Raw genomic sequence first — 26648 nt, forward strand, 5'->3', positions numbered from 1 at the left:
GAGCAGTGGGGCAGATGTGAAAGGAAGTGTATTGGTGGGACAGATGGGCAGGGGGTTACAGTGGTGGGGCAGGAGAGCAGGAACGAACAGAGGTGGGGCAGATGAGAAAGTGGGATACAGTGGTGGGGCAGATGAGCAGATGGGTTCAGTGTTAGGACAGATGAGAAGGTGATTCAGTAGTGAGACAGAAGAGCATGATGATACGGTGGTGGAGCAGATGTGCAGGAGGTACAGTGGTGGGAGGGATGAGAAGGGGGTTCAGCAGTGGGACAGAAAAGCAGGGGGGTACAGTGATAGGGCATATAAGCAGGTTGTTACAGTGGTTGGACAGATAAGCAGGGGGGATTCAGTGTTGGGCCAGATGAGAAGGGGTTACAGTGGTGGGAAAGATGAGGAGGGGGGTTCAGTATTGGTGCAAATGAGAAGGGGGTTCAGAGGTAAGACAGAAAAGCAGGGTTGGGTACAGCGGTGGGGCAGATGTGAAAGGAGGTGCATTGGTGGGACAGAGGAGTATTGGCTTGCAGTGGTTGGGCAAAAGAGAGGGGGTACAGAGGTGGAGCAGTTGTATGGGGGGGGGGGGGTAGAGTGGCGGGGCGGAGGAGGAAGGAGGTACATTCGTGGGACAGATGAGCAGGGGGTACAGTGGTGGGGCAGATGAGCAGATAAGTTTGGTGTTAGGGCAGATGACAAGATGTTTTAGAGGTGAGACAGAGGAGCATGGGGGTACGGCGGTGGAGCAGATGTGCAAGGAGGTACAGTGGTGAGGCAGATGAGAAAGGGGGAACATTGGTGTGAAAGATGTACAGGGGGTTACAGTGGTGGGACAGATGAGCAGGGTAGTACAGTTGAGGGGCAGATGTGCAGGGGGTTACAGTGCTGGGGCAGATGAGAAAGGGGGTACACATTAGTGGGGCAGATGAGAAAGGGGGTACATTAGTGGAGCAGATGAGAAAGGGGGTACATTGGTGGAGCAAATGAGCAGGGGGTTACAGTGGTGGAGCAGATGTGCAGGGGATTACAGTGGTAGGATAGACGAGCAGGGGGTTACAGTGGTGAAACAGATTTCCAGGGAGGACAGTAATCTGAGTTGTGAAGGTGTAGGAACTGGGGCTGATTTGAGGCGTTGAGTGTAGGATGTTAATTTCTCACTATTACTGAAGTAATTTACATTTACTTTATATAAAAAAATAAAATAATTGGTGGTTGAGAGTGTGAAGTTGAAATTTTTTGTAATAAAATCAGCATGCTCAATTACTTTGAAAACATTTTTTTTGGCACACTGTGCTCAAAAGGTTGCCTACACCTGGTCTAGATCCCCGATTGCTTACAGATAAAGTGTTACATGGTTTAGATCCCTGTGCCCTACTACTCTGTCTCACTTTGCATGTTACTGGTTGGAACACCCACTAATCTGTTGAAGGAGTTGTGGGTATGTTTTTTGCTCCTGACGTTTCATTCCCCTCAAGGACACAAGGATGCATTATGAACTATAAAGTAAAGTGATCTGTTGTACTGAATGCCAGATACCATCTTGTATTGCTATCAAAATAAAAACGTCTGGGTGTGTTAGACAGGAAGTACTAAGGGCTGCCAATAGCAATCATTAAGCCATCAGTTTGTTTCAGCAGCGTGGCGAAAAATATAAGGTGGGCACTAAAAGCCAATCATCTTGGTTTACAGCTTTATGTAGCAATATTATGTTATTTTCAAACATGCTACTGAAGCACAGTGATGGTAAGGAGACCGGAGTTAGTGGAAGAGGAGTTTGTGCTGCAAGTAGTTCATAATGCTTTAGTTTTGGTGCTGGGCTCTTACCCTGATATCTTTGCCTAACAGAGTCAAATTGCAGCAAAAGGCAGGAATTTTGAAAGTACTCCCAATACATACTCTCTGCCTGCATCTAGTTGGCAGCGTAGCAGGAGATCACAGGCAGGACAATGTGAAAACTCTGTATTTCTGAGTAAAATAACACTACTAGAACAAGATCTGTAGTCTTCAATGTCAGTGTGTTTCAAGCATCCAATATACGAGAAAAAAAAATGGTTTTCCCCATCAGCCGCTTCATATCCCAAACAAGGCAAAGCTGATCAAATGTTCAATTCAATAAATGCATGATGGTAGGTATTGCAATAATTGTTTGCTATAGTCCAAGATATGAATGTCTTAAGCAGATCAGATTACCTGGATGACAGAGTTTAAATACATCTTAATATCCAAGCGTAGCTTCTTCCAAAGAGAACAGCTTGATGGATTCGATAACCTTACAAACAAAAGTCATAGGTTAATTGTGGATTAGCAGGTATCACCTATCAGTGTCTCAGGACTGAAAAATGCACAAATTTGCAACTTTGACATGCGTTAGTAAAACAGTACATATTATGACTACCGTATATACTCGAGTATAAGCCGAGATTTTCAGCCTCTTTTTTGAGGCTGAAAGTGCCCCCCTCGGCTTATACTCGAGTCATCGCTGTCTGCCCGCTCGATCAGCGTGTCGAGCAGACAGACAGCGGCCATTCTATTCAAAAGCCGCGCCTCCGGCTCCGCCTTCGCCTGTGATAGGCGGAACACTGAATTTCCCAGCAGCCTGTGTTCCGCCTATCACGGACATCGTATCATCCTCGTACTACGGACGAGGATGATACGACGTCTGTGATAGGCGGAACACAGGCTGCTGGGAAATTCAGTGTTCCGCCTATCACAGGCGAAGGCGGCGGCGCAGCTTTTGAACTTTACAATGGCCGCCGACGAAGAGGGCACGGGACGGAGGCAAGGGAAGGCACGGCACGGGACGGGACGGGACGGCGGCGGCAAGGCACGGCACGACACGGGACGGATGCAAGGAGGCAAGTCACGGCACGGGACGGAGGCAAGGAGGCAAGGCACGGGACGGAGGCTCGGGACAAAGGTAGGCTGGACACACACACACACACACACACACACACACACACACACACACACACACAGGGATGGATGGATGGATGGATGGAGACACACACACACACAGGGATGGATGGATGGATGGATGGAGACACACACACACACAGGGATGGATGGATGGATGGATGGAGACACACACACACAGGGATGGATGGATGGATGGACACACACACACACAGGGATGGATGGACGGACACACAGGGATGGACGGACACACAGGGATGGACGGACACACAGGGATGGACGGACACACAGGGATGGACGGACACACACACAGGGATGGACAGGCATGTCTCACCCTCGGCTTATACACGAGTCAATAAGTTTGCCAGTTTTTTTGGGGGTAAATTGGGGGCCTCGGCTTATATTCGGGTCGGCCTATACTCGAGTATATACGGTACTTTGTGCATCCAGGGGGATTAAACCGCAAACAGGGCTTTCATTTGGTAATGGATATCTCCTGATTTTAAAAAAATTTTATCAAAAGAAAAAAAAAAAAAAAATGTCCTAAAATAGTAATATAAAAAAAAAAAACTTTTTTTAAAGCGGTAGTAAACCTCTGCAGAATAAAAAAAAAAAAAAAAAAACAGTAAGACAATGGCATAATGTGTGAGTATGCATCGCATACTCGCACATTCTGACTCATTTAGAAGGAAGCTCTTCCAGTGGCACGCAGTCACCGCTGAGAAGGCTGACATCTTTCCCCGGTCTTTTCTCCAGGTTTGCGGGCTACGGCGCTGTGAGTGGCCAGAGCCATGATGACGTCACTCCCTCACATGTGCGTGGGAGGCCTCAGTTACAGCATGTATGCCGGACCATCAGAGCGCATGCGCCAGTGATATCAGCGGCTGCATCAAGGGCGAGTATCTCCTATTCATTTTACCTTAGGCAAGCATAACTAAGCAGGCTTTACTACCGCTTTAAATTTAGCTGGATGTTTCTTGCTACTACCATACACCGACACTAACTTACAAAAAATAAAAATATAAAAATACCAACCCAAAACACTGGCCTAGCTCAAATCACATCTAGCTATTGTTTCATTTTCTTCTTTTTTTTTACTCTGCAAGGAGAAGGATAGAGAGAGCAAGAGAGATCCATCTCTCCTCCATTCAGACAGAAAACACAGGCACAGGCTACACACTGACTGATCACTATGATAGCCAATCATAGGCTATCACAGTGATCGGGTGACCCGGAATCAGGGAGTTCCTGGTGAGACCCCTGTGCAGCACAAAGTGAGATACGCAAATACGCAGCCCAATGGAAAAAATCCCAGTCCGGTGGGGCCACATATTTGTGTTAGGTCGGCCTAAAGGGGTTAAAAGATGAATGGCAAGCAAATATAAAAGAATAAAATGATTGCAACTCTGTCTATCAGTGAATTCATTTTTTTTAAATGCAATTTGAATGTAAAGAGGAAAGGTTTGCCACTACTCCCGACCAGCCCATTTGAACAAACAATAAGGAGCAGCCTCAGCCTACACATCTCCAGCAAACTATACACCCCAAAGCATTTCACCATGCCCACCGGGAGCTTAGTCATAGGGTCATCTGGCCCTGGTTGGGAGTAGTGGCAATCCTTTCCTCTTTAGAAGAGAAGCTCATTGTCAGAATTTGAATTCAAGAATAAAAACACTTAAAACCTTCCACCAAATAAATTGCCACTTACTTTGTTCCTTTAGAAGGCTTCATATCAAGTTTCTTCTCTAGGTGAACAAAGAGGTCTCGGATACAGAATGTCACCAGCGCATTGAAGACTAAAACAACAAAAAAGTCTACATGTGAATACCTCTTACCACATACAGGCTGACCACTTAGTACATACAAAGGACTAAGAATATCTAACAGGTAAGACTGCCTTACCCTCAGTGTCCGTTATTTTAAATCTGCTGGGATCGTCACCCTCATCTCCTAGGGTTGTTGCCACTGCAGCTTTGAAAGCTTGAGCAATTTCATGAAAGAGGCGTGGCCTGAGGTCCACCTAGAAACAATGTAAAGAAATTGTAAAGAGATTGTAAACAAAAAAGTGTGAAAATTAAAAAATCAAAACAAAGTGGGGAAAAATCTACTAAAACTAAAGTAGACAAAACAGGGAGCAGATGGACATAGTAATCAATCAGCTTCCACCTTCAGCTTGTTCAGGTAAAGTAGAATTTCAAGATAAACCTAGTCTTAAAAATGCTCAATCCCCTCTCCAAACACCTGTGCAAGAAAGAGATATAGATATATCTCTAATAGTGATTTTTTATATTATATACATCTACATTTGTAACTATTTTCTGCCTGCTTTGGTGGGTGCAGGGGAGAGGGGAGAGCGCTCAACAGAAGCTAGTAAAGCCTGGAGTGGGGAATATCACCTATAGGTTCCTATGGACCATCTGTTGTCAGGGTTCCCTCCTCTTCCCTGCAGCTGCCACAAAATGACACAGGGGATGTGACCGTAGCAAACTGAAAAGAAGTAGTAGGGGAGACATTTTTAACTCCTTCACGCCGACTGTACGAAAATATGTGGTCCCACTGCAATGGGCTATTTTCTGTGGGGCCGCATATTTTTTATTTGGGTCAAGGTCAGTATTTTTTGGACAGGATTTTTTTTTTCTTTTAATTAGTATTGGTGTCATTTAGTATCAGTATTTTAGGTAGGAATAAAAAAAGCTAAATGCGCACTATTGTTTCTGGGCTGTACTATGGGGACAAACCACAACTAACTTACATATGTGGTATCATTGCGATCATCAGGACAAAGAACATTTATTTTGGGTTGTTGTTTGGCGGTAGCAAGAAAACTAGTTACTATATATATTTTTATTTTTTTTTACTATTTTGGGCCAGTTTTCCTTTGATAATAAAAATCAGGAGATATCCATTACCATTTACCACCAAATGAAAGCCTAATTTGGCCAAAATAAATAAAAACACAAGGTATAATCCACACACACTATATATATATATATATATATATATATATATATATATATATATATATATATATATATATATATATATATATATACACACACACATACACGCACACTGTATATTCTGTAAACGCACACACACAGTATCTCACAAAAGTGAGTACACCTTTCACATATTTGTAAATATATTTTAAATTATATCTTTTCATGTGACAACAATGAGGAAATGCCACTTTGCTACAATGTAAAGTAGTGAGTGTACAGCTTGTATAACAGTGTAAATTTGCTGTCCCCTCAAAATAACAACACACAGCCATTAATGTCTAAATCGCTGGCAACAAGAGTACTTTTGTGAAAATGTAAAGATTGAGCCATTTTCACACTTATCAGTCACATGGCACCAGGGAGGGAAACTGCTGGCAGTGCTGTCCCAGGAGACTGGGGATCTCCTGGGAGTGCAGGGGGGCCGTGTACTGGATGGGGGCTGTATAAACATTTTTTCCTTAAAGCGGTTCTGCACCTTTAAAAAAAATATTAAAAGCCAGCAGCTACAAATATTGCAGCTGCTGACTTTTAATAAATTGACACTTACCTGTCCCAGGGTCTAGCGATGTTGACGGCAGATGACGAGCGATCGCTCGTCTCTCCGCTGTCCCCGCCACCATACTCTGTCAGGGAATCGGGAAGTGAAGCATTGCGGCTTCACTGCCCGGTTCCCTACTGCGCTTTCGCGAGTCGCGCTGCGCGTCTCTGTTGGTCCCCACTGTGTCCTGGGAACTGTGCGATTCCCAGAACACAACGGGGGGGGGGCATCTGCCGCGGTCTTGTCCCAGAAGTGGGTGCAGATACCTGGATTATCCAGGTAACTGCACCCGCCCTCCCCCCTGAAAGGTGCCGATTGTGGCACCGGAGGGGGGGAGGGATCAGATGAGCGGAACTTCCACTTCAGGGTGGAGAGCCGCTTTAAAACTTCCCTTATAAAATTGGGGTGCATGTTATACACACACACCGTTCTGCACAAATGATTTTGACATATGGGGGTTATGGCTGCCACTAGATGCCATAGTCCCAGTATCGCTTTTTGTCTTAGTCGGCCAGCTGGTGAATCCCAGTGTCCTGGGATCACTTTTAGAAGCAGCGGAAAAAGGTGCCCCCCCCCCCTCACGGCACTTACCGGGCAAACGTTACCAATCGGTAGCTCCGGGAACCATCTGGTGCCGGCAGTTTCTTAGAGCAATGGCAAAATGGCTACCGCTCATCTCTATGCCCTTGGAGGATTGGAGCGACATCGCTAATGATTCTCGGCCCATGTAAACATGTTTTTGTTTTTTTCCCTTAAAGCAAAAGATAAAAAAAAAAAAAAAAAAATCTATTGCTTTTAAGGGTAAATGGAGAGATTTTTTTTTTTTAGACCTCTAATCTGCCCATAAAGAGGACCGTCATGTTGTACTGTTATCGCATTCCTTGGGATAGCTATAAAGTTGATCAGAATTATTTTAAGGGACATTGTAAAAAGAAAAAAAAAATATTTTAAAGCGGAGGTCCACCCTAAAGTGGACCTTCCGCTCCTTGGAATCCTCCCCCCCTCCGGCGCCACAATTGGCACCTTTCAGGGGGGAGGGGGTGCAGGTACCTGTACAGTACAGGTATCTGCACCCACTTCCGGGATAGCTCTCTGCGGAAAGGGACGTAGATTACGCCCCTTTCCGAAAGTCCCCTGCTGCCTGCTGGGAAACACACAGATCCCAGAGGCAGCGGGACCATCCTTATTGCGCAGCGCAACTCGCGCATGCGCAGTAGGGAACCGGGAAATGAAGCCGAAAGGCTCCACTTCCTGATTCCCATACCCAAGATGGCGGCGGCAGCACCCGAGAGACGATCGAGAGATCGGCTTCGGGTGCCGACATCGCGGGCGCGCTGTACAGGTAAGTGTCACTATTTTAAAAGTCAGCAGCTGCAGTATTTGTAGCTGCTGGCTTTTAAAAAAATAAAAAATAAAAATAAATAAAAACGGACTCCCGGCGGACTCCCGCTTTAATAATTTTTAGGTACTGTAGTTTGCCGCCATTCCACGAGTGCGTGCAATTTTGAAGCATTACATGTTAGTTATCTATTTATGCGGCATAACATCATCCCTTCTTTTTCACCATGGCTTCAGTTATTGTATGGTCTCTGACATACTGGAAAAACAAAGAACAGAAAACCACCAAACAACCATGATAAACACTTAAAACAACTTCTAAGATAAGGAAAAAAGGGGGGGGGTGGCAAAAACCTCAAAATATACAGCACCTCATCCCTATTAATTAAACAGAGCGTATAAAAACAGGGATAAAAATGAAGGAGGGGATTACAGCGGTGCCAAAGAGTACATCAACACAATTATAGAAAAACTTGAACAGTATACTTTATTATGAATGCACAATACAAAAGAACTAAAAAAAAAAAAAAAAAAAAAAAAACATTCAAACGCTGACATAAACTAATACAAAATGGGTACATTGCAGATGAATTCAAATTAGTGAGCAAAGGAGAAAACCACAGGCCCAGATTATATACAAGCCCATGATTCAAAATATCAGCTCCTACAAGTTTCGCCAAACCATTGGCTTCCTCAGGGAAATTATATCTGCCTGTACTAACAAAAAGATAACAGAAACAACAACAGATTACAATACACGTACAAAATAGTATTGTACTCTGTTGTTGTTTCTGTATTATCAGAAAGATCATCAGAGATCATCAAGAAAACTTCTTGGTTCAGACTCCACTCTGCTTCCACCAGTCTCCTTCTGCTTAATAGGTCTGCTAGCAGATTTCGGGATCCCTTCAGATGGGCTTCTAACAATGAGGCCGCATTCTGTTCTGCCCAGGTAAGTAGCTGACTGGTCAGCTCTAGGGGCCCTCTGCTCCTGGTTCCTCCTTGTCTCAAACACATAAGCTACTGCAGTTGTATTGTCTGAGAGAACCCGAATGTGTTGTCCTCTTACCACTTGTTGAAAAGCTAGCAGACCAAAAAAGATTGGCTTCAGTTTCTGCCAATTTGAGACCAGGCTCCCCGAGAGGTTTGACCGTCCAGGTGGGCTCCCTAGCCCCAAGAACTTTTACCAGGTTGGTTTAATTCCTCCACCACAAGGATGCCCGCTTTATGTTTGAGGTGAATTTGATCTGTTTTTCTAGCAGCTCCTGGTGTGACCATCTTTGTAAGATATTCATATGGAAAGGTCTGGAATGTAATCTGTCCCGCTGAATAGCTGGAATTGATGCAGTGAGAAGGCCTAAGACTGCCATTGCTGATCTGACACAAAGGTTGGTCTGAACCTGTCTCACCGCAGATTGGATCTTCTCCCTCTTCTCCTGTGGCAGAAACTTTTTGAAGCACCGTTTATGGCATAGCCCAGGAACTTCATCTCCTGCGTGGGCTCTAGATTTGATTTTTCTAGATTCAAGAGCCACCCCAAGTCCTTAAGGTGAGCCTGAGACACCTGGAGATTTGTCAAGACTTGCTCTTTGGAGTCTGCAAAAAACAACAGGTTGTCCAGATATAGGCTGACTGAAATCCCTCTCAGCTTCAGAGGATCCAGAGCTTCCGCCATTATCTTTGTAAAGATTCTGTGGGAGGATGAAAGTCCGAACGGCAGAGCACTGAATTGGAGATGCCAGATGAGGTCCCCAAGCCGAGGTCCCGACATAGAAAACATTGTGAAGCCCAAGTTATCGAGACATGTAAAAAGGCGTCCCTTAGATGCCATGAAACAGTCTTGAGTCAGTAATTTTGCGATTGAATGGATCGGGTCTATCCCGAAATGTTTGTCGCGGATCGATCTGTTCAGGATCTTTGAGTTCAGAATCAACCTATACTTCCCCATTAAGATATGGGAATAGAAGCCTCAGCCTTCCTGACATTTTGGGACCTGGATAATCACTTCTTGTGGAATCAGATCCTGCAGCAGGCTCATCATTGCAGACGCTTTTTCCTGATCCCTTGGCAGGGCCGTAACATAGAAACTGCTCGAGGGTGGCTCTGAAAACAGACTGTATCCCTGGGAGATGACATTTTTCACAAACAGGCTTGTAGTTATTTTGTTCCACTGTAGGTGAAAGGCAGACAAAACTACCCACTACTGGGGTAGGACTGTCATTTGTTTTTAAGGGGCTGGTCAGGGGGAGATCTGAAGAGAACTCCTCCTCTTCCCTTACCCCTTTGGGAGACCCAGCGGCTCTTGTGGTCTTGATCCCCATCTTTGTGGGGCTGTTGAACAGCATGAAAATTATTTTTGATCGGTTGTTTCTTTTTGGAAGGGAAAGTCTTTTCCTTGTCGACTGTCCTGTCCAAGACTGTTTTAAGGTCCGGACCAAAAAGAAGATCACCCAAGAAAGGTAAGCCACACAGCTTAATCTTGAAAGCTGCGTCACCAGACCAAGTTTTTAGCCAGACATGTCTGGCTGAATTCACCAGCTCTGACGACCTTGCTGACATCTTAACCAATTCAGCAGATGCATCAGCCATGTACTTTACTGCCTTCAGTATCAATGGAAAGGACTCAAAAAAAAAATATTTCGGTGATGTGCCTGCCTCTACGTGGCTTTTCAGCTTCACTACCCAGCATTCAAGGTTCCTTGCAACAACCGTGGAAACCATAGCGGGTTTGAGGTTGGCTGACGTGGAATCCCACGCTTTTTTCAGGAGGGAGTCTGCTCTTTTATCCATCGCATCCTTCAGCACCCCCATTGTCCTCAAATGCTAGGTCTGTGCATCGGGAAACCTGCGAGAATGCAGCATCTACCCGTGGTTTCTTATTCCATACCTCTGATTCCCTATCTTCGACGGGAAATATTCTCCTAAAGGGGTCTCTCAGGGTCCTTCCATTCCTTTTTTTTTACCATCTCCGAGAGGACTCTATGGGCTGGGAATACTCTGTTTAGTGTCATCCAGTCCCTGGTACTTTTTGTCGTTAGCCAACAGTTGCACCTTCTCTTGGATTTCGAGGGTAGTGTAGATCGCTCTCAGAAGGTCGTCCACTTCCTCCAAAGATAACTTGTACCTAGAGGCTCGGCTATCGTCTTCCTCCTCCTCTGAATCCCTGAAGGAGGGAAGAGTACTTGCCACCTCATCAGCTCCACAACCTTCACTGCTCTGGAGGAGGATGCCCTCAGGCTGGATGGTGGATGCTGGGGCTCAACCGTGACTACCGGGCTCTGTACCAGCATGGATGAGCTCGTAAGTTCCTGTACTGAAGAGAACAAGTCCTTGTATTGCTGGGACGATTCCTCTTCAACCAAGTCCTTAATATAGGACCTGCATATTGTCTTTTGCCATGAATCTCTAAGGGGGTTCTTGCAGGAGGGCCATTTCCTCTGACTCGGTGGATTTAAAATAGCTAGACCAACACCAGACAGAAAGGACACATTCCCCCCGAGCAGTGCAATCCCAACAGCAGCCACTCAGTCCAACAGGGTCCAAGTGAAGTAACCTCTGACCGTGCAGCCACAGGCTCCCTGCAGGGAGGATCCAACAAATCATAAGCCAATATGGATCAGAATAAAGGCACCACTGTATCCCTCTTATCTAGGCCTGACTGGTGCTTGGTGCACCTGCTTCCGCCGTGGCCGTCGGTCTCTCCTCCATCTTTGGCAGAGAACGCAGCAAGGTAACGAGAAACCATCTGGTGTTTGAATTTTCCCAGTCTCTGCGTCATCAACGAGGGCTGGAACCGGAAACATCGGCCGACAGACCCACCCCCTAGTCTCTGCTTTCCAGGCGCTTTTGAACAACTAGCACCATGCCCTTGCAGGAAGCTGTGTCACCGGATATGACATCACCCGCCGGCCGGGACCCGGAATCGACATGCGTGACATGCCGCTGACCAGCAGCCACACCCACCTGCCCACCAGAGCCATGACAGCAGACCCCCAGACTCTTGCATCCCCTGAGATGGAGAGACCGGGGACTCCAGAATACCAAAGCCAGTACTGGGGGGGGTGCTGGGATGGTCACTGCAAAAGAAAAGACACAGAAGTCAGCCTATACCCCTCCACCTTGGATAGAGCACAGCTCCCTAGTTCCAGCATGCGCTTCCACCATGGCGGAAACACAATAACTGAAGCCATGGTGGAAGAGGAGAAATTTAAAGTCTGCATCTGTTTCCTGGAAAATGGGTGGAGCTGTGCTCTCTCCAAGGTTGTCCTGAAAGGCATTTTAAGAAAAATGTGCTATATATTATGCTTTTTTTTTTTCTCCATTAAAATGCATTTTTTCCCCAAAAAATGCCTTTGAAAAAATCACTGCGCAAAAACAGTGCGACATAAAAAAAAAATCCAACTGCCATTTTTTTCCTCTAGGGTCTCTGCCAAAAGAAATGATATATACACACATATATACACACACACACACACCATAATTAACCCTGTCTGTTCTGTGCTAGCAGATGTTATCAGCTGTAAACTTGATTTGAACACAACAGGAAGAGTTCCAGGCAGCACAAAGGAGCTAAACAGAATTCAAAATATATCAGCACGAAAACGGTTTATTGCAAGTGCATTTTTTGCTGCTTCTCTGGAATTATGCTTTAAAATGTAACAAGTATTCTGTGGGGGGCTAGTTCTCCCGAGATACAAATTGACCAACTTGATGCACACTACTAGTCAAGGGGGCCTGGCTTTGCCTAATTGCCATAAATACTTTCTGGCTACACAGCTGGTGACAGCAGCTAGGTGTTTTTTTTCCCCAACCATTCCAATATTTCTGCCATGTTGGAGGCAGCGGTGGTTTCTTCCCTTGAAGGCCCCTTACCCACCTACTCCATCAATGCTTACTACCATTAGAGCATGGACACCTGTCAGAGAGTACCCACTTGCCTAATGCTCCGCTTTGGCTAAACCCATCCATGCCCCATTTTTATATATGCTATTTGAACCAGGTGTATGGGCCAAACATTACGTGAAGCTAATCTCACACATTTCCCGATGTGGCTCTCTAAAATCCCTGTCACAATTGTTCTCCGATTTTAATGTCAATAGCCCCTTCCTTTTTAGATTGTAAGCTCTAACGAGCAGGGCCCTCTGATTCCTCTTGTATCAAATTGTAATGTAACTGTAATGTCTGCCCTCATGTTGTAAAGAGCTGCGCAAACTGTTGGCGCTATATAAAACCTGTATAATAATAATTCTTATCCTCATAAGAGATGTGACCACTCCCTGGATGATTTTCCCCACGTTTTCTGGTCCTGCCCGATTATCACTAGGTTTTGGTCAGAGGTGTTGTTCCAATGCAGTGCAACAGGAAAGCTGTTGCATTGCATTGGAAAAGGCCAGTCCCCCCTTTCATCCCCTTCGGGGAAAAGCTTAATAAATAATAGTCTCCCACTCTATAAGTACACCTATGTGAACAGGGGTTGTCCTAAGAAGTATGATCAAACTTGGTAAAATTGGTTAGCTGATCCCACCACAGCATTATCATTATCGGTTGATACACTACCACGGTCACATCTTCCTTCAGTTCCTCCTTTCCCAAACTAGGACGGGGCCACCCATGGAATGCTAGCTCATATCCAATGATGCTGCTATATTGTATTATATGTTCTTATTTGATACAATGATCCTCTCTCAACCACACACCTTACTAATTCAAGTGTTACTCCTGCATACCTTAGCCATAAAAGGTATTAATTTTTCTCAATCACCCCTGCATGGGTAGAGCGTTCCTTCTATATTCTAATGGGTTTGTTTAGTTTAATTTGGTTTGTTTCTATTGTGTAAGGGAAGAAAACTTCAATAAAACACATTTTCAAAAAAATAAAAGATGGTGTTAGGACATATTCAAACTTAATATGTGAGAAACATTTGTATACACACACCTTAGCTTCTGATTTCCATTTGTACACCATTTTCAAGGTAACAAGAATTTGCTCTAGTTTTTTCCTTTTCTTAGGCTTTTCTTCTGTATCGCTTGCATCTTCATCGTCGCCCTTTTCCTATATTACAAGAAATTAGATACAGTGCAGCCTGTAAATTCAAGTATATAACTAAGAAAAAAAAAATTTTAATGAGAAAATGCACAAAAGCTTAAGAAACAATTCTCTTGGAAAGTCATCACATTACAGGTAAGGCAATGTGCTGCATTATGTCACTTCCACATGCACAAGAATAGTTGCAAGGTCGTTGACAGTGGTCAACTTGACTGCAAAATCCTAAAACTAAAAAAAAAGAAAGATGAGAATATTCTGCTATACCAACAAGGTCACTGGCCTTACAGGAGATTAGAAGGCTCTCTAGGAACTACCACTCTCCTACCCAACAACTTCCAATTGAAAAATCAAAGGAGCCAGGTGGAAAGATGAAAGAGGAAAGAGGGGAAAAAATAAAAATAAAACACCACGGTCAGCTGAACAGCAGTGGCATCCAATCAGAAGTGTACAGTGGGGGAATAATTATTTGGTCCCCTGCAGATTTTTTAAGCTTGCCCACTTACAAATAAATTAAGGGTCTATCATTTTTATCATAGGCGTATTTTAAATTAGCGAAAGAATATCATCCAAAAAAAAAAAAATACACAGAAAAAAAAATAAACCACATAATACTAATGTTATATACTGAGTTGCGTGCTCATGTGGTACACAGATTAGTCCTGTCAATTTAAGAAGGTGTTCCTAACAACAACTCATTATGTGTATAAAAGACACCTGTCCACAGAACCTCTTTCTTCCATTACAACCCACTATCATGGGCAAAACCAAAGAGCTGTCAAAGGACATCAAGGACAAGATTGTGGACCTGCACAAGGCTGCAATTGGCTACAAGACCATTAGCAGGAAGCTTGGCGAGGAGACAATTGTTGGAAAAATGCTGACTATGACCCCAAGAACACCATCCCTACAGTCAAGAACGGAGGTGGAAACATTATGCTTTGGGGCTGTTTCTCTGCTAAAGGTACAGGCCAACTTTGCCACATTGAGGGGCCAATGGGCGGGGCCATGTATAGTAAAATCTTGAATAAGAACCTTCTTCCCTCAGCCAGAACACTGAAGATGGGTTGTGGATGAATCTTCCAGCATGACAATGACCCAAAAGATACTGCCAAGGCTACAAGGGAGGGCTCAAGAAGAAGCACATTAAGGTCATGGAGTGGCCTAGCCAGTCTCCAGATCTTAATCCTATAGAAAATTTATGGAGAGCAAAAACTTCGAGCTGCCAAGCAACAGCCAAGAAACCTAAAGGATTTAGAGAAGATCTGTAAAGAAGAGTGGACCAAAATCCCTCGAGATGTGCGCAAACCTGGTCACCAACTACAAGAAATGTCATACCTATGTGCTTGCCAACAAGGGTTTCTCCAGTACCAAGTCATGTTTTGCTTGAGGATCAAATACTTATTTTACTCACTGAACTGCAACTCAATTTATAACATTCATATCATGTGTTTTTGGTTTATATTCTGTCTCTATCATCTAAAATTCACCTATGATCAAAATGATAGAACCGTCAGTTCTTTGTAAGTGTGCAAACTTACAATATTTGCAGGGGTTTAAATAATTATTTTCCCCACTGTACAGTTCCTTGCCAGAGGTGATGCAATTATGTCAGGTTTTTACCGAGCAGATCTTCACCTACCTCTAGGTGATCCGGCAGCTGATGAGCACCGCTTTCTTCATCTGAACTATCGGAGTCATTGAAGTTGAGGAGCGTTTGATCATTGTTCTTTAAAAACTTATAAAACTCAGGATCTTTATTTTTAAGACGAGACAGCTGGTCTTTGTGCTCCGAAGCTTTGCCTTTTTTCTTCACATTCCTTCAGTGGAAAAAAGGTTTACAATTAATGGTGACTTTGTATAAGCCTGCTATTTACTTTAAAGTGGTTGTAAAGGCTCAAGGTTTTTTTTTACCTTCATGCATTAAATGCATGAAGGTAAAAATACCTTCTGTGTGCAACAGCACCCCCAGCCCACCCTACAACTTATGTGAGCCCCATCTCGATTAAGCGATGTGCAGGAAAGCCTTAGCTCTGCTGGGTCTCTGCCTCCTCATTTGCTGAGACAGCAGAGATAGGCATTGGTTCCCTCCAATGTCAATCACAGCCAGTGAGCCAACGAGGAGAGAGCAGGGGCAGGGGCAAGCCACGCTCCATGTGTTAGAATTCCCGTCAGGTTTATAATGTCCATGTACCAACTAGGGAGATTTTTCTGTTCCTGTTGTGATGAAACCGAAGAGGAGATTGCCATCAATTTAGATTTTCTCTCACCTTCTGCTATGCCTATGGGACAGTAAAAAGAGGGAACTCTCTTAAATGAGACACAAATGAAGAAAAAAAAAAAAAAAAAGGACAGATATAGAGGAACCTCACTCAGCTCTGGGAAAATTAAAAGTCAGCAGCTACAAGTACTGTAGTTGCTAACCACTAAGAAACACATTCTTACGAGCCCATTACATCCAGTGGCACCTTCCTTGCACCCGATTCTCCGCAAGGCTTCCACGCCCCCCGCCTTGCATTCAGGAGCTGACTGTCACATCCTGATCGCTCACAGCTAGTCTCCTACACGCATGTGCGAGATCACAGCTGTAGGAAGACTGATCCTGTGGCCTACTGAGATTTGCAACATGTGTCCTAGGAGGCTGCGGATGGGCCAAGGGTACTTTATCCTCGCCTAGGCAAGAACTGAAGAGTTGGGATGGATTCCCACCCCCTAAATAAATTATTTTTTTAACAGACAGGGGAGATGGAAGGAGGAGGAATGATGCAGTGTTATTTTAGGGTGAGGGTCTGCTTTAAAGCGGATTTAACTTAACCAAGTTTGATTTAACTTCCTTCACTAATGCATGTGCCCACTGGGAGCGGTGTATAAACTGTATGTAGCATCAACAACTTACAGTATTTAGTGCTGTGTCCCAGCAGCAATACAGGCACTTTCCGTCCCATTCCCTGCCCAAATTAATTTTTTTTGAATGAATGCAAGGCTCTTTGATTGGCTGAGATGGAGATGAGGGCAGATGACGTTATGATCACCGCCAGAGAAAACCTTGTACTTATTCATAAAATATTTTCACGTGAAGGTCCTGCCAGTGAGTCTGTAATTTTTCAACTTTCTTTAACAGACCAGGCTGATCAGCAAACCTGTCAGTTAACCCCTTGGCACCGACCACCTCTCAGCCCTTTAAAGTTCTAAAAGCCTGGAGACGGAGACAAGCATTTGGTCATGTGACTGCTAGAATTGGCTGTCACATAATCAGAAACCTCCCAATTGCACGTTTGCATCAGGTACTTATCGATCCCCGCTGGCTACTGTGCTGGGAGCACGCTCTCTGCATGGTCAGTAGTTTACACACGGCAGCATATATATGCAGCCACTCGGCAATAAGGCCTACCCACCGAGATGGGCCACATAAATGCATACTGTCGGCGTTACATGTTTGAGACAAACTTTTTAACACTGACAGGGGTGCTTACAACAGTCAGCTTTCATCCTCTATGTAGAACCTCCATCTCAAAAATGAAAAAAAAAAGTTGCTGTACCTGCTGAAAAGGGTTTGCCGGAGATTTGTTAGTAAAGTCCATTTAATCTGCCAGCGCATCTAAAGCAGCCAATAGATTATTACATTTTCATTACTTCCCACATGGATGGAAGAAGAAAAAATGCTTGATTCCCACATCAGCACATTCAATGTTGGGAGAATCCCTCTCACAGCACTATTGGGATCCATCGGTGAGGGGCCTTTCCTGCCAGCAAAACACAACGGTCACTGCTGCCAGCTATAGACGCCAGGAAAGATTACATGCAAAACATTCAAACAGGCTTGTGGTACTGAAACTTATCAATGGATCGACTTCAGTATAACAAGTCTGCCTAAGATGGATCGAATCTGGGCTGGTCCCTGCTGAACTGGTCAAGTTCGAACCATCTACGGCTGATTTAACACTATCTTCTCCCCATATTGACAATTAAAGATGGGCTCAGGCGTGTTCAGATCCTAGTCCCAAACCATCAGAGCAAATTGTGCCAGGAATCCGTCACTGCAAACTGCGAATCATAAGAAACCTAGTCAGGATGCGTGTATGTGCAACTGCAGGCCGGAAAATGGCTCACTGCCTATGATTGGTGGTGTGCAGTGACGGCTTCCTGGTGGGATTGCTCCGGTGGGTTGGGACTAGGAGCTGAACCATGCCTACTGACAATGCTGCTGTTCGAAAGATGTCTGTTGCTCCTCCATCCAAAAGTAGACACATCAATAAAGACAGGAAGTTTGTTACTGTCCAGATCGCCTGGTGAAAATAAAAAGTATAAAAAATGGAATTACGTACCGGTAATGTCCTTTTCCAGGAGTCTTTCAGGACAGCCACCTTAGAGAGACACCGGCTCCTCCCCTCTGAGGAAACACCGCCTTCAATTTCATAATTTAAGCCTCCTCCTCCCTTCGTTCCTCAGTTCTTCCAGAGTACCTCCGGCCAAACTGGGGAGACACAAGAACACGTCAAACAAATAAACTTTTTAAGTCTTACCTGACGATCTCATGCAATGAGTTCCCGATGATCTGCAACAATTTGGGTGGGAACCGGTGCTGTCCTGAAAGACTCCTGGAAAAGGACATTACCGGTACGTAATTCCATTTTTCCCCAATCGTCTTTCAGGACAGCCACCTTAGAGAGGATAAGCGAGTATATTACCTTAGGGTGGGACTACTGCCTGTAGCACCTTTCGACCAAAGGCTTGGTCTTTGGCTGACAGAAGATCCAGTCTATAGTGTCTCACAAACGTAGAAAAACTGGACCACGTTGCAGCTCTACAGATCTGTTCCGGAGACGCACCAGCCCACTCTGCCTGAGAAGTTGCCACGGCCCTGGTTGAGTGTGCTCTAATGCCCGCTGGAGGATCTAATCCCCCTGCCACGTATGCCTGCCCAATGGCTAACCTTAACCATCTAGCTATGGTACGTCTAGAGGCTTTGGAACCCTTCCTGGCCCCTGAAAATAAAACAAAAAGTGAATCTGTCTTTCTGAACTGACTTGTGCAGTCTAAATAATAAAGAACACATCTTCTAACATCTAGTCTGTGAAACATGTGTTCCTGTTCTCTAACTGGATTTGAACAAAATGTAGGTAGCACAATCTCCTGCATCCTGTGGAAACTAGAAGCTACCTTAGGCAAAAAGGCCGGATCTATCTTCAAAACCAGACGATCCGGAAAAGCCTGAAAAAAGGGAGCCCTGACAGAAAGGGCTTCGAGTTCACTTACTCTTCTTGCTGTAGTGATCGCCACCAAAAACACCGTTTTGAGAGTGATCAGCTTTAATGAGCAAGATTCTAACGGCTCAAAAGGTTCCCCTGTGAGAACCTGTAAAACTAAAGAAAGATCCCAAACCGGGAAGGGGGAGCTTGAAGCTGGTCTTTGCCTACCTAGGGCCCTGAAGAACCTTACGACCCAAGGATCTGACGCTAGATGTTTCTCTAAAAACACGCTCAAAGCGGAAACCTGAGCTTTTAGTGTTCCAAGCGCTAACCCCTTATCCGCCCCTGCCTGCAGGAACTCTAGAACGGCTATAGGGCTATGCACGTTGAAGGAACCCTCTGAACACCAGCTGTTAAACCGTTTCCATACCTTTAAGTAAATGGACTGGGTTTCCTTTTTCCTACAGTTTAGAAGAGTGGCTACCAACCGGTCTGAGAAGCCCTTGGCTTTTAGCAATTCTTCCTCAGAAGCCACGCTGCCAGGTTCCATCGTCCTACCTGAGGGCAGAACACCGGACCTTGAGACAGAAGATCCTCCTGCACTGGGAGAATCCAGGGGGGTTCTACAGACAGGCCCTTCAAGATCGAGAACCACGGCCTCCTGGGCCAGTGAGGTGCAATTAGAATGAGGGTAGTATTCTCCGCTTGAAATTTCCTTAATACTGCTGGAATGAGCACTGGAGGGGGGAAAGCATAGCACCTGGAGAAACCCCAACTCTGTGCTAGTGCGTCCACCGCCAATGCCCCGTCCCCCCTGTTTATGGAGAAGAACGTTGCTACCTTCGCATTTTCCCTTGCGGCAAAGAGATCTATTGCAGGAATCCCCCATCTCCGGGTGATCATTTCGAATATTTCCTGCTTGAGAACCCAATTGCCTTCTCTCAGAGTTCTCCTGCTGAGAAAATCTGCCACCTGATTTTGTTCTCCCTTCAAGTGGATTGCTGAAAGGGACAGGATATTTGCTTCGGCCCATCTGAGGATGGCTTCCGCTAGGGCCCATAAGGACTTGCTCCTGGTGCCCCCCTGTCTGTTGATGTAAGCTACCACCGAGGAGTTGTCCGACCTTACCCTTACGTGCTTCCCCCGGAGCTCCTTCTGAAAGGTTCTGAGAGCTAGATCTACTGCCCTCAGCTCCCTCCAATTCGAGGATCTCCTCGAGTCCCTCTTTTCCCAAATACCCTGTATTAATTGGGAGTCTAGGTGTGCCCCCCAACCTGAGCTGCTTGCATCGGTCGTGACCACCCTGGAGGTTGGCATGACCCACTCTAGACCTTGGGACAAATTTGCTCCCTTCCTCCACCACCAGAGGGACCTCTTTACCTGATCTGGAATCGAAACCAGAGAATCCAAAGATTCCTGGCTGTGATCCCAAACCTTCAGCACAAATAATTGTAGAGGGCGGTAATGTAACCCTGCCCACTGAACCGCTGGAAGAGCGGATGTCAGCAACCCTAGCGCTGACATGATCTTCCTTATGGAGATCTGGTGGTTGCCCTGAAGACACAACAGAGCCCTGTCTATCTTTTGAATTTTTTCCAAAGGAAGAAAGACCCTTTGTACTGTTGAGTCCAACTCGTACCCTAGGAAAGTGACCCTCTGGGAAGGGATTAAGTTGGATTTCTCCAGGTTCAGGAGCCAACCCAGGCTTACTAACAGGTTTCTTGTGACCTGTAAATCCTGAATTAATTGTGCTGGGGAAGGGGCAAACAGAAGGAGATCGTCGAGATATGCGATCACCGAGATTCCCCTGAGACGCAGAAATGCCAGAACTTCTGCCATCACTTTGGTGAAGATTCGGGGGGAAGAGGATAGTCCGAAAGGAAGCGCTCTGAACTGAAGGTGTAGTACTTCCATTGGAGTTCTCACTGCCAGTCTGAGAAAACGCTGGTGGGACTCTGCGATTGGAATATGCAGGTATGCATCTTTCAGATCTATTGATGCCATGAAGCAGTTCGGAGGTAGGAGTGCTTTTACTGAGTAAACCGAATCCATCCGAAACCTTCTGTAGGTAACTGAGACATTCAGGGGCTTCAGGTTCAGGATGAGCCTGAACTTTCCCGAAGGCTTGCGAATCACGAAGACGTGAGAGTAGAAGCCTCTGCTTGTCTCTCCTACTGGAACCCGTACTACCACCTCCTGTTCTTCCAACTCCTGAAGAGAGGAAAGAAGGGCAGATGATTTTTCTGCGCATTTTGGCAGCTCGGTGACAAGGAACCTCAGAGGAGGGAGTTCCGAAAACTCCAAATGGTAACCTCCTCTGACGATCCCCAAGACAAACTGATTGGAGGAAATCATTTCCCACTGTGGGAGGAAGGCCCCCAATCTTCCTCCCACCGTGACCCTGTCACTGAGATTTTTTGGGCTGTTCAGGAGGGCGAAAAATTGCTCCCCCGGGGCCCTTGCTTTTGGGTCCCCAACTTTTCTTCTGCTGAACCGTACGGGGTGGTACAACCCTTTTCTGGGGACGAGTCTTTCTTTTGGCTTGTTCCCCAATTTTCCTTTTAACAGGAAAGGCCTTTCTTTTGTCTGCTGTGCGATCTAGCACCGCTTCAAGGCCTGGTCCAAACAGTAGATCTCCTGTAAAGGGGATTCCACAAAGTTTAAGTTTGGATGCATTGTCTCCAGGCCAGGTCTTCAACCATAAGGCTCTCCTGGCAGAGTTGGTCAGGGCCAAGGACCTTGCCGACATCCTCACGGATTCCGCCGAAGCGTCCGCTATGTAGGCTATCCCTTTAAGAAGCATGGGAAAGGAGGATAGAATAGTCTCCTTTGCTGTCCCTGCTTCAATGTGTGCGCTAATCTGGGTGAGCCAATACTCCATGTTGCGGGCCACCACCGTGGTTGCCATGGCTGGCTTAAGATTTCCCTGTGACGAATCCCAGGCCTTCTTAAGAAGGTAATCCATCCTTCGATCCATAGGGTTAGACAATACCCCCATATCCTCAAAAGATAGATCAGTGTGTCTGGACACCTGGGAAAAAGCAGCGTCTAGTCTGGGAGATTTATTCCAGACGAGAGTCTCTTCCTCCGAAAAAGGAAACCTACGTCTTAATGCCCCAGAAAAGAAAGGTTTCCTTTCGGGATCCCGCCATTCCTTCTTGATGGTATCGATCAAGACGTCATGCACTGGGAACACCCGCTTCTTTTGTTCCCCCATGCCCTTGTACATCCGATCATGGAGTGACAATGTCTTAGTTTCTTCTTGAATACCTAAAGTGGTATGAATCGCTCCCAAGAGCTCATCCACCTCCTCCAGGGAAAGCTTATACCGCGAGATTCTGCTGGATTCCCCATCCAGCATCTCTGCGTCAGACTCCCCCTGGGAGTCTGAAACGACACTGTCAATTTCCTCCTCAGCTTCCTCCCTGGGACCCTCTGAATTCTCTCCCCTTGCAGGAGGAACATCCACAGGGCTGGATGGTACACTCTGCTGCGCTGGTGTAGGAGTACTCGGAGGCTGGGGCCACTGAAAACTGGAAAAAAAGTTTTGGAAGGACTGAAAGGTACCAGAGAGTTCCTTCATAGAAGCTACCAGATCTGCACCCTGCTCTACTGCCTGTTCCTTAAGTAAATCCTCAACACATTGTTTGCAAATAGCTTTAGACCAAGAGTCTCCCATAGACGTTCTACACGAAGGGCACTTCTTCTTAGAACCATGGGGGGACTTGCTCGTGGCTTTCTGAAAGACACAAAATACAGGAAGGGGCAGCATGAGCCTAAAAAACTGCAACACCAGCGCTACATAGAGGACCACCGGGAGTGCCCCCCCTAGGATCAACCATCACCAGGATCCCAGACACACTACCCTTCCCCCCGACCACCAAGGAGGAACACCAGTGGAGCTACTGGATACAAGTAAGGGAACACCTCCCCAGGTTTCCTCTTACCTTCGAGTGGCTGGTGCTATTATCTCCAGGAGTTTTTGAAGCCTCTGCCTCGGACATTCTCCCGTTGAGGAAGCGTGGTACGAATGCGCCTCTAACAGCTACCTGTGCAACTGTGAAAAGAGAGGCTGCACCAGCCGAACGCTAGGTTCCCTTTCACGTGCCGCGTCCGGAACCGGAAGACGCGGATCGAACGAAGGGGTCCGCCCCCACCGGAACTGACGTCGCCCGCCTACCGGTCCGGCTTCCAGCTCCCAGCCGGCTGCGTACACAGGGGGGCCCTGGACGCCTTCGTTCAGCACCCCACTGGGCGAAACGCAAGGATGAACCTCTCCAAAGACTTCCTGCTTTCCCCAAGCGAAGATTGGAGTGCGTGTAAAGGTCAGTCGAGTATTCAGCTTCCCCAGCCGACTGGACTGTTTGTTCCGTTGAAACCCCCGCGGGTGAACGAACGGACGACCCCATAAACTTCCCGCTTTCCCCAAGCGGAGTTTAGGGTATATGGACAGTACGAACACTACAGCTCCCCGCTGATAGGACTGTCCTGGACCGACCGATGAACGGTCGGATAGCCGAACGGGGCCAGGGCTCCGCTCGGGTGGCTTCAGTTTCACCAACCGAATTTAGCCTAAGGTTCCTTGGCGATGTCTCCCCGCCGGAGGAAACACCATAACTGAGGAACGAAGGGAGGAGGAGGCTTAAATTATGAAATTGAAGGCGGTGTTTCCTCAGAGGGGAGGAGCCGGTGTCTCTCTAAGGTGGCTGTCCTGAAAGACGATTGGGGAAAAGTCTTTAAAAAAAAATTAAACGAATGCAGCCACCACATGTAAGGATTGGTGAGCTGCAATATTTTACTTTTGTTTTCGAAATTAAAAAGCATACATTTTTCTGGTCACTATGGGTAACAACTCAACTTCTGTAATATTTTATTTTCCTCAGTTTGTTTTCCCCACACACATCCTGCAACTAAACAAATGAATGGTTGTCGGAGAAGGTGATAAGAAGGGTGTGGTGGTACTAGGGGTTTTTAGGGTGTAACATGTTCAAGTACCTGGCTCCTCACCAGTGACAGCGGATGGGGGTTACTCTCCCCCGCAGTTGCTGTCACATTTTAAAATTGACATAGCTGAGTGGGGCTCTACTCACACAGCTGTGTCATTATTCACAGAGATCTTTAAGTCCCATCTTCCCATCATGGCAGACAACTTGTAGTTCTCAATGGAGTATGAGTGCGCTAATCAGCACACTTTTAGTCCACTGAGAATTTCTCCAGCTTTCTAACTGAAAGTCCATATAGAGGTAAGGGCAGAAAACTGGAGAGAGAGTGTGCAGGAGCCTGATATTGCACCCGCAATGACTTAATAAAAGGTCAGGGAACACCTGGAACAGTAAAAAAAAAAAAAAAAAAAATCTTACTTTTCTTTAGTTTCAGTTGTTGGTGCTTTCTTCTTTTTCACCTTCACTTTTTTAGATTGGACCTCCTCCTCTAATACTTCGGTATTTGTTTCCTCTGTAGAGTCACCTTCAGAATCCAGACCAGTGGTCAGGAATTCATCCAAGTTTAGCTGAGCAAGTTTTCTGGAAGTGGAAAGCAAACCACATTAAGAAAAGAGAATCCATAAAACAGGTAGTTATATATTTTATACATGTTACCAGTAAGTAGCCAAGATTACCACAAAACCGTGCCATTATAAGCAGACCTCTGGGTAATGCCATTTTTACAACACATACCTGTTGTTTTTTTTACAAAGTTACACTGGTCCAGCTTGGACCAATATACTATAAGTATGTATATACCACACTTGTAGGTAGCACTATCCCAGTGATCTGAACTAGCCTCCAGGTCCTGCACCAAGTGGCTGCCCTGCTGTATTGTGAACACAGGAGGTCTCTCGCTTGCCACAGGAGACAGAGAACACTTTGCAATTCTGACTTAATGCAAAATGCTCTCTCATTGGATGAGGTGGAGAGGCAGGGCAGTGATGTCATAATAGTCACCTTGTCCGATCAGAGAACACTGCATTCATTGAGAAACAGCCTGTGTTTAGTAAGCAGTACTGTAACCGATTGGCAAAGGACCTGGAAGCCAGCAGCAAATACTGTAGTAGTGGTAACTACTACAGTGATTTCCAGGGGGGATCCCACAGCTACATCACATGCATACTTACATTGATTCAAGCTGGACCGATCTAACTATGTAAAAATTGTTATACCTAAACTTCAGCTTTAAAACCCTAAAACTGCCATCAGCACAAATAAGATACAGCAGGCCTGATTAGCACATTCACTGCAACAGGTGTGACTTCACCAGCATAACCAGTGCTAGTAGGGAAATGTGAGGGCCCTCGTGCAATCCAACACAGTGCGTTAAAACATATTATTATCATTATACAGGATATAGGCAGCTCATTCTTTGCAGTGGGCTACCAACAGACTACAATTTTATTGCAATATTTGAACTAAATATTCCTCTTCTTCAGATCAGTGTACCATGACCAGCGGCTCCCGGGCCGGAGTGGCGTCATCGCGGTTCCTGACAGTCACAGACCGAACACTGAAGGAAGACCAGGTATAGATGGATGCAATTGCATCGCTGGAAGTAAGGATGAGCTCAGACGTGTTCGCATACTCCAAGTGCAGAGCCCGCCAGGAAGTTGGTGCATCACTGCGCAAATCACAGGCAGTGAGACATTGCCTGATCTCTGCAGCCGCGCATCGGGGCAATGTCTCACTGCCAGCGATGCGCCGACTTCCTGGCGGGCTCTGCACTTGGAGTATGCGAACACGCCTGAGCTCATCCTTAGCTGGAAGGCTTCGTTTAGAGGTCATTTTCACATAATGTTTTAGTATGCAATGTATACTAGCACATTATACTTTTGCCTTGCAGGAAAGGCAAAAAAAAAAAGTGCATCGGTTTACAAGCGCTTTAAACGTGTAATAAAATATATGCGAACTAAATATGCCTGTTTTTCATTAGTTTGCTGATAAGAGTGTAGCAGAGGGCCCATCCAGAATTTGTAGGATTAGAACACCTATTTCTATTACCGTCTGTGCCTCCATTAGGGAGATTAGCCCTGTCCATTTGTCATGATTACCGTTATCATTAAAAGTGAAAGTAAACAAAAACCCAACATTTTGGGTTGTCCCAGAAAAGAAATAAGAGGGGAAACCTTCCAATGGGGACACTCTGTGACCTGGGGGGTCACCAAAGAATTCACTTGATTTGCAGGGATTTCCCCTCACTATGCTTGGCTATGGGACAGGAAGTGAAGGGAAATCTCCACAATGGGACTGTCACAGGGGTTGCAGGAGCTAGAAAAAGGCTCCATTCACACTTGTGTGATTTGTCATGTGACTCTGAACATTAAAGTTGCATGACAAGTCACACCCCATTCTTTTCAATGGCACCAGTTCAGACTGGTGCGACTTAGAAAAGGTGCCTGCACTACTTTGGTGCAACACTGATCCACAAAAAGTAAAGTCAGATAAAAATGGCATTGGAAATTGTGTGACTCTGAAAATGTGCAAATGTGAATGGAGCCTTAAAGCGGGAGTCCGCCGTTTTTTTTTTTTTTTAAATAAGGACACTTACCCGCCCAGCGTGCCCGCGACGTCGGCATCCGAAGCCGATCTCTCGAGTGATGCCGCCACCATCTTGGGTATGGGAATCAGGAAGTGGAGCCTTTCGGC

The 26648-nt window shown here is 45.8% G+C and overlaps 1 protein-coding gene across 1 annotated transcript in view; it reads right to left on the minus strand.

Moving 5' to 3' along the window:
* Positions 1-26648, minus strand: part of NOC2L (NOC2 like nucleolar associated transcriptional repressor) — a 224624-nt gene that overhangs the window by 196005 nt on the left and 1971 nt on the right. Inside the window, exons 2-7 of the mRNA XM_077458080.1 lie at positions 24375-24536; positions 15468-15645; positions 13718-13834; positions 4807-4924; positions 4613-4700; positions 2182-2260 (exon numbers count right to left, since the gene is read on the minus strand). Of these exons, the coding sequence (XP_077314206.1) occupies positions 2182-2260; positions 4613-4700; positions 4807-4924; positions 13718-13834; positions 15468-15645; positions 24375-24536 (742 nt within the window). The remainder of the gene's footprint in view (positions 1-2181; positions 2261-4612; positions 4701-4806; positions 4925-13717; positions 13835-15467; positions 15646-24374; positions 24537-26648) is intronic.

This window comes from Lithobates pipiens, unplaced genomic scaffold (genome assembly GCF_037356315.1).
Source record: "Lithobates pipiens isolate NorthernLeopardFrog02 unplaced genomic scaffold, aLitPip1_a1.2 Scaffold_27, whole genome shotgun sequence".
In the NCBI taxonomy this organism is placed as follows: domain Eukaryota; kingdom Metazoa; phylum Chordata; class Amphibia; order Anura; family Ranidae; genus Lithobates; species Lithobates pipiens.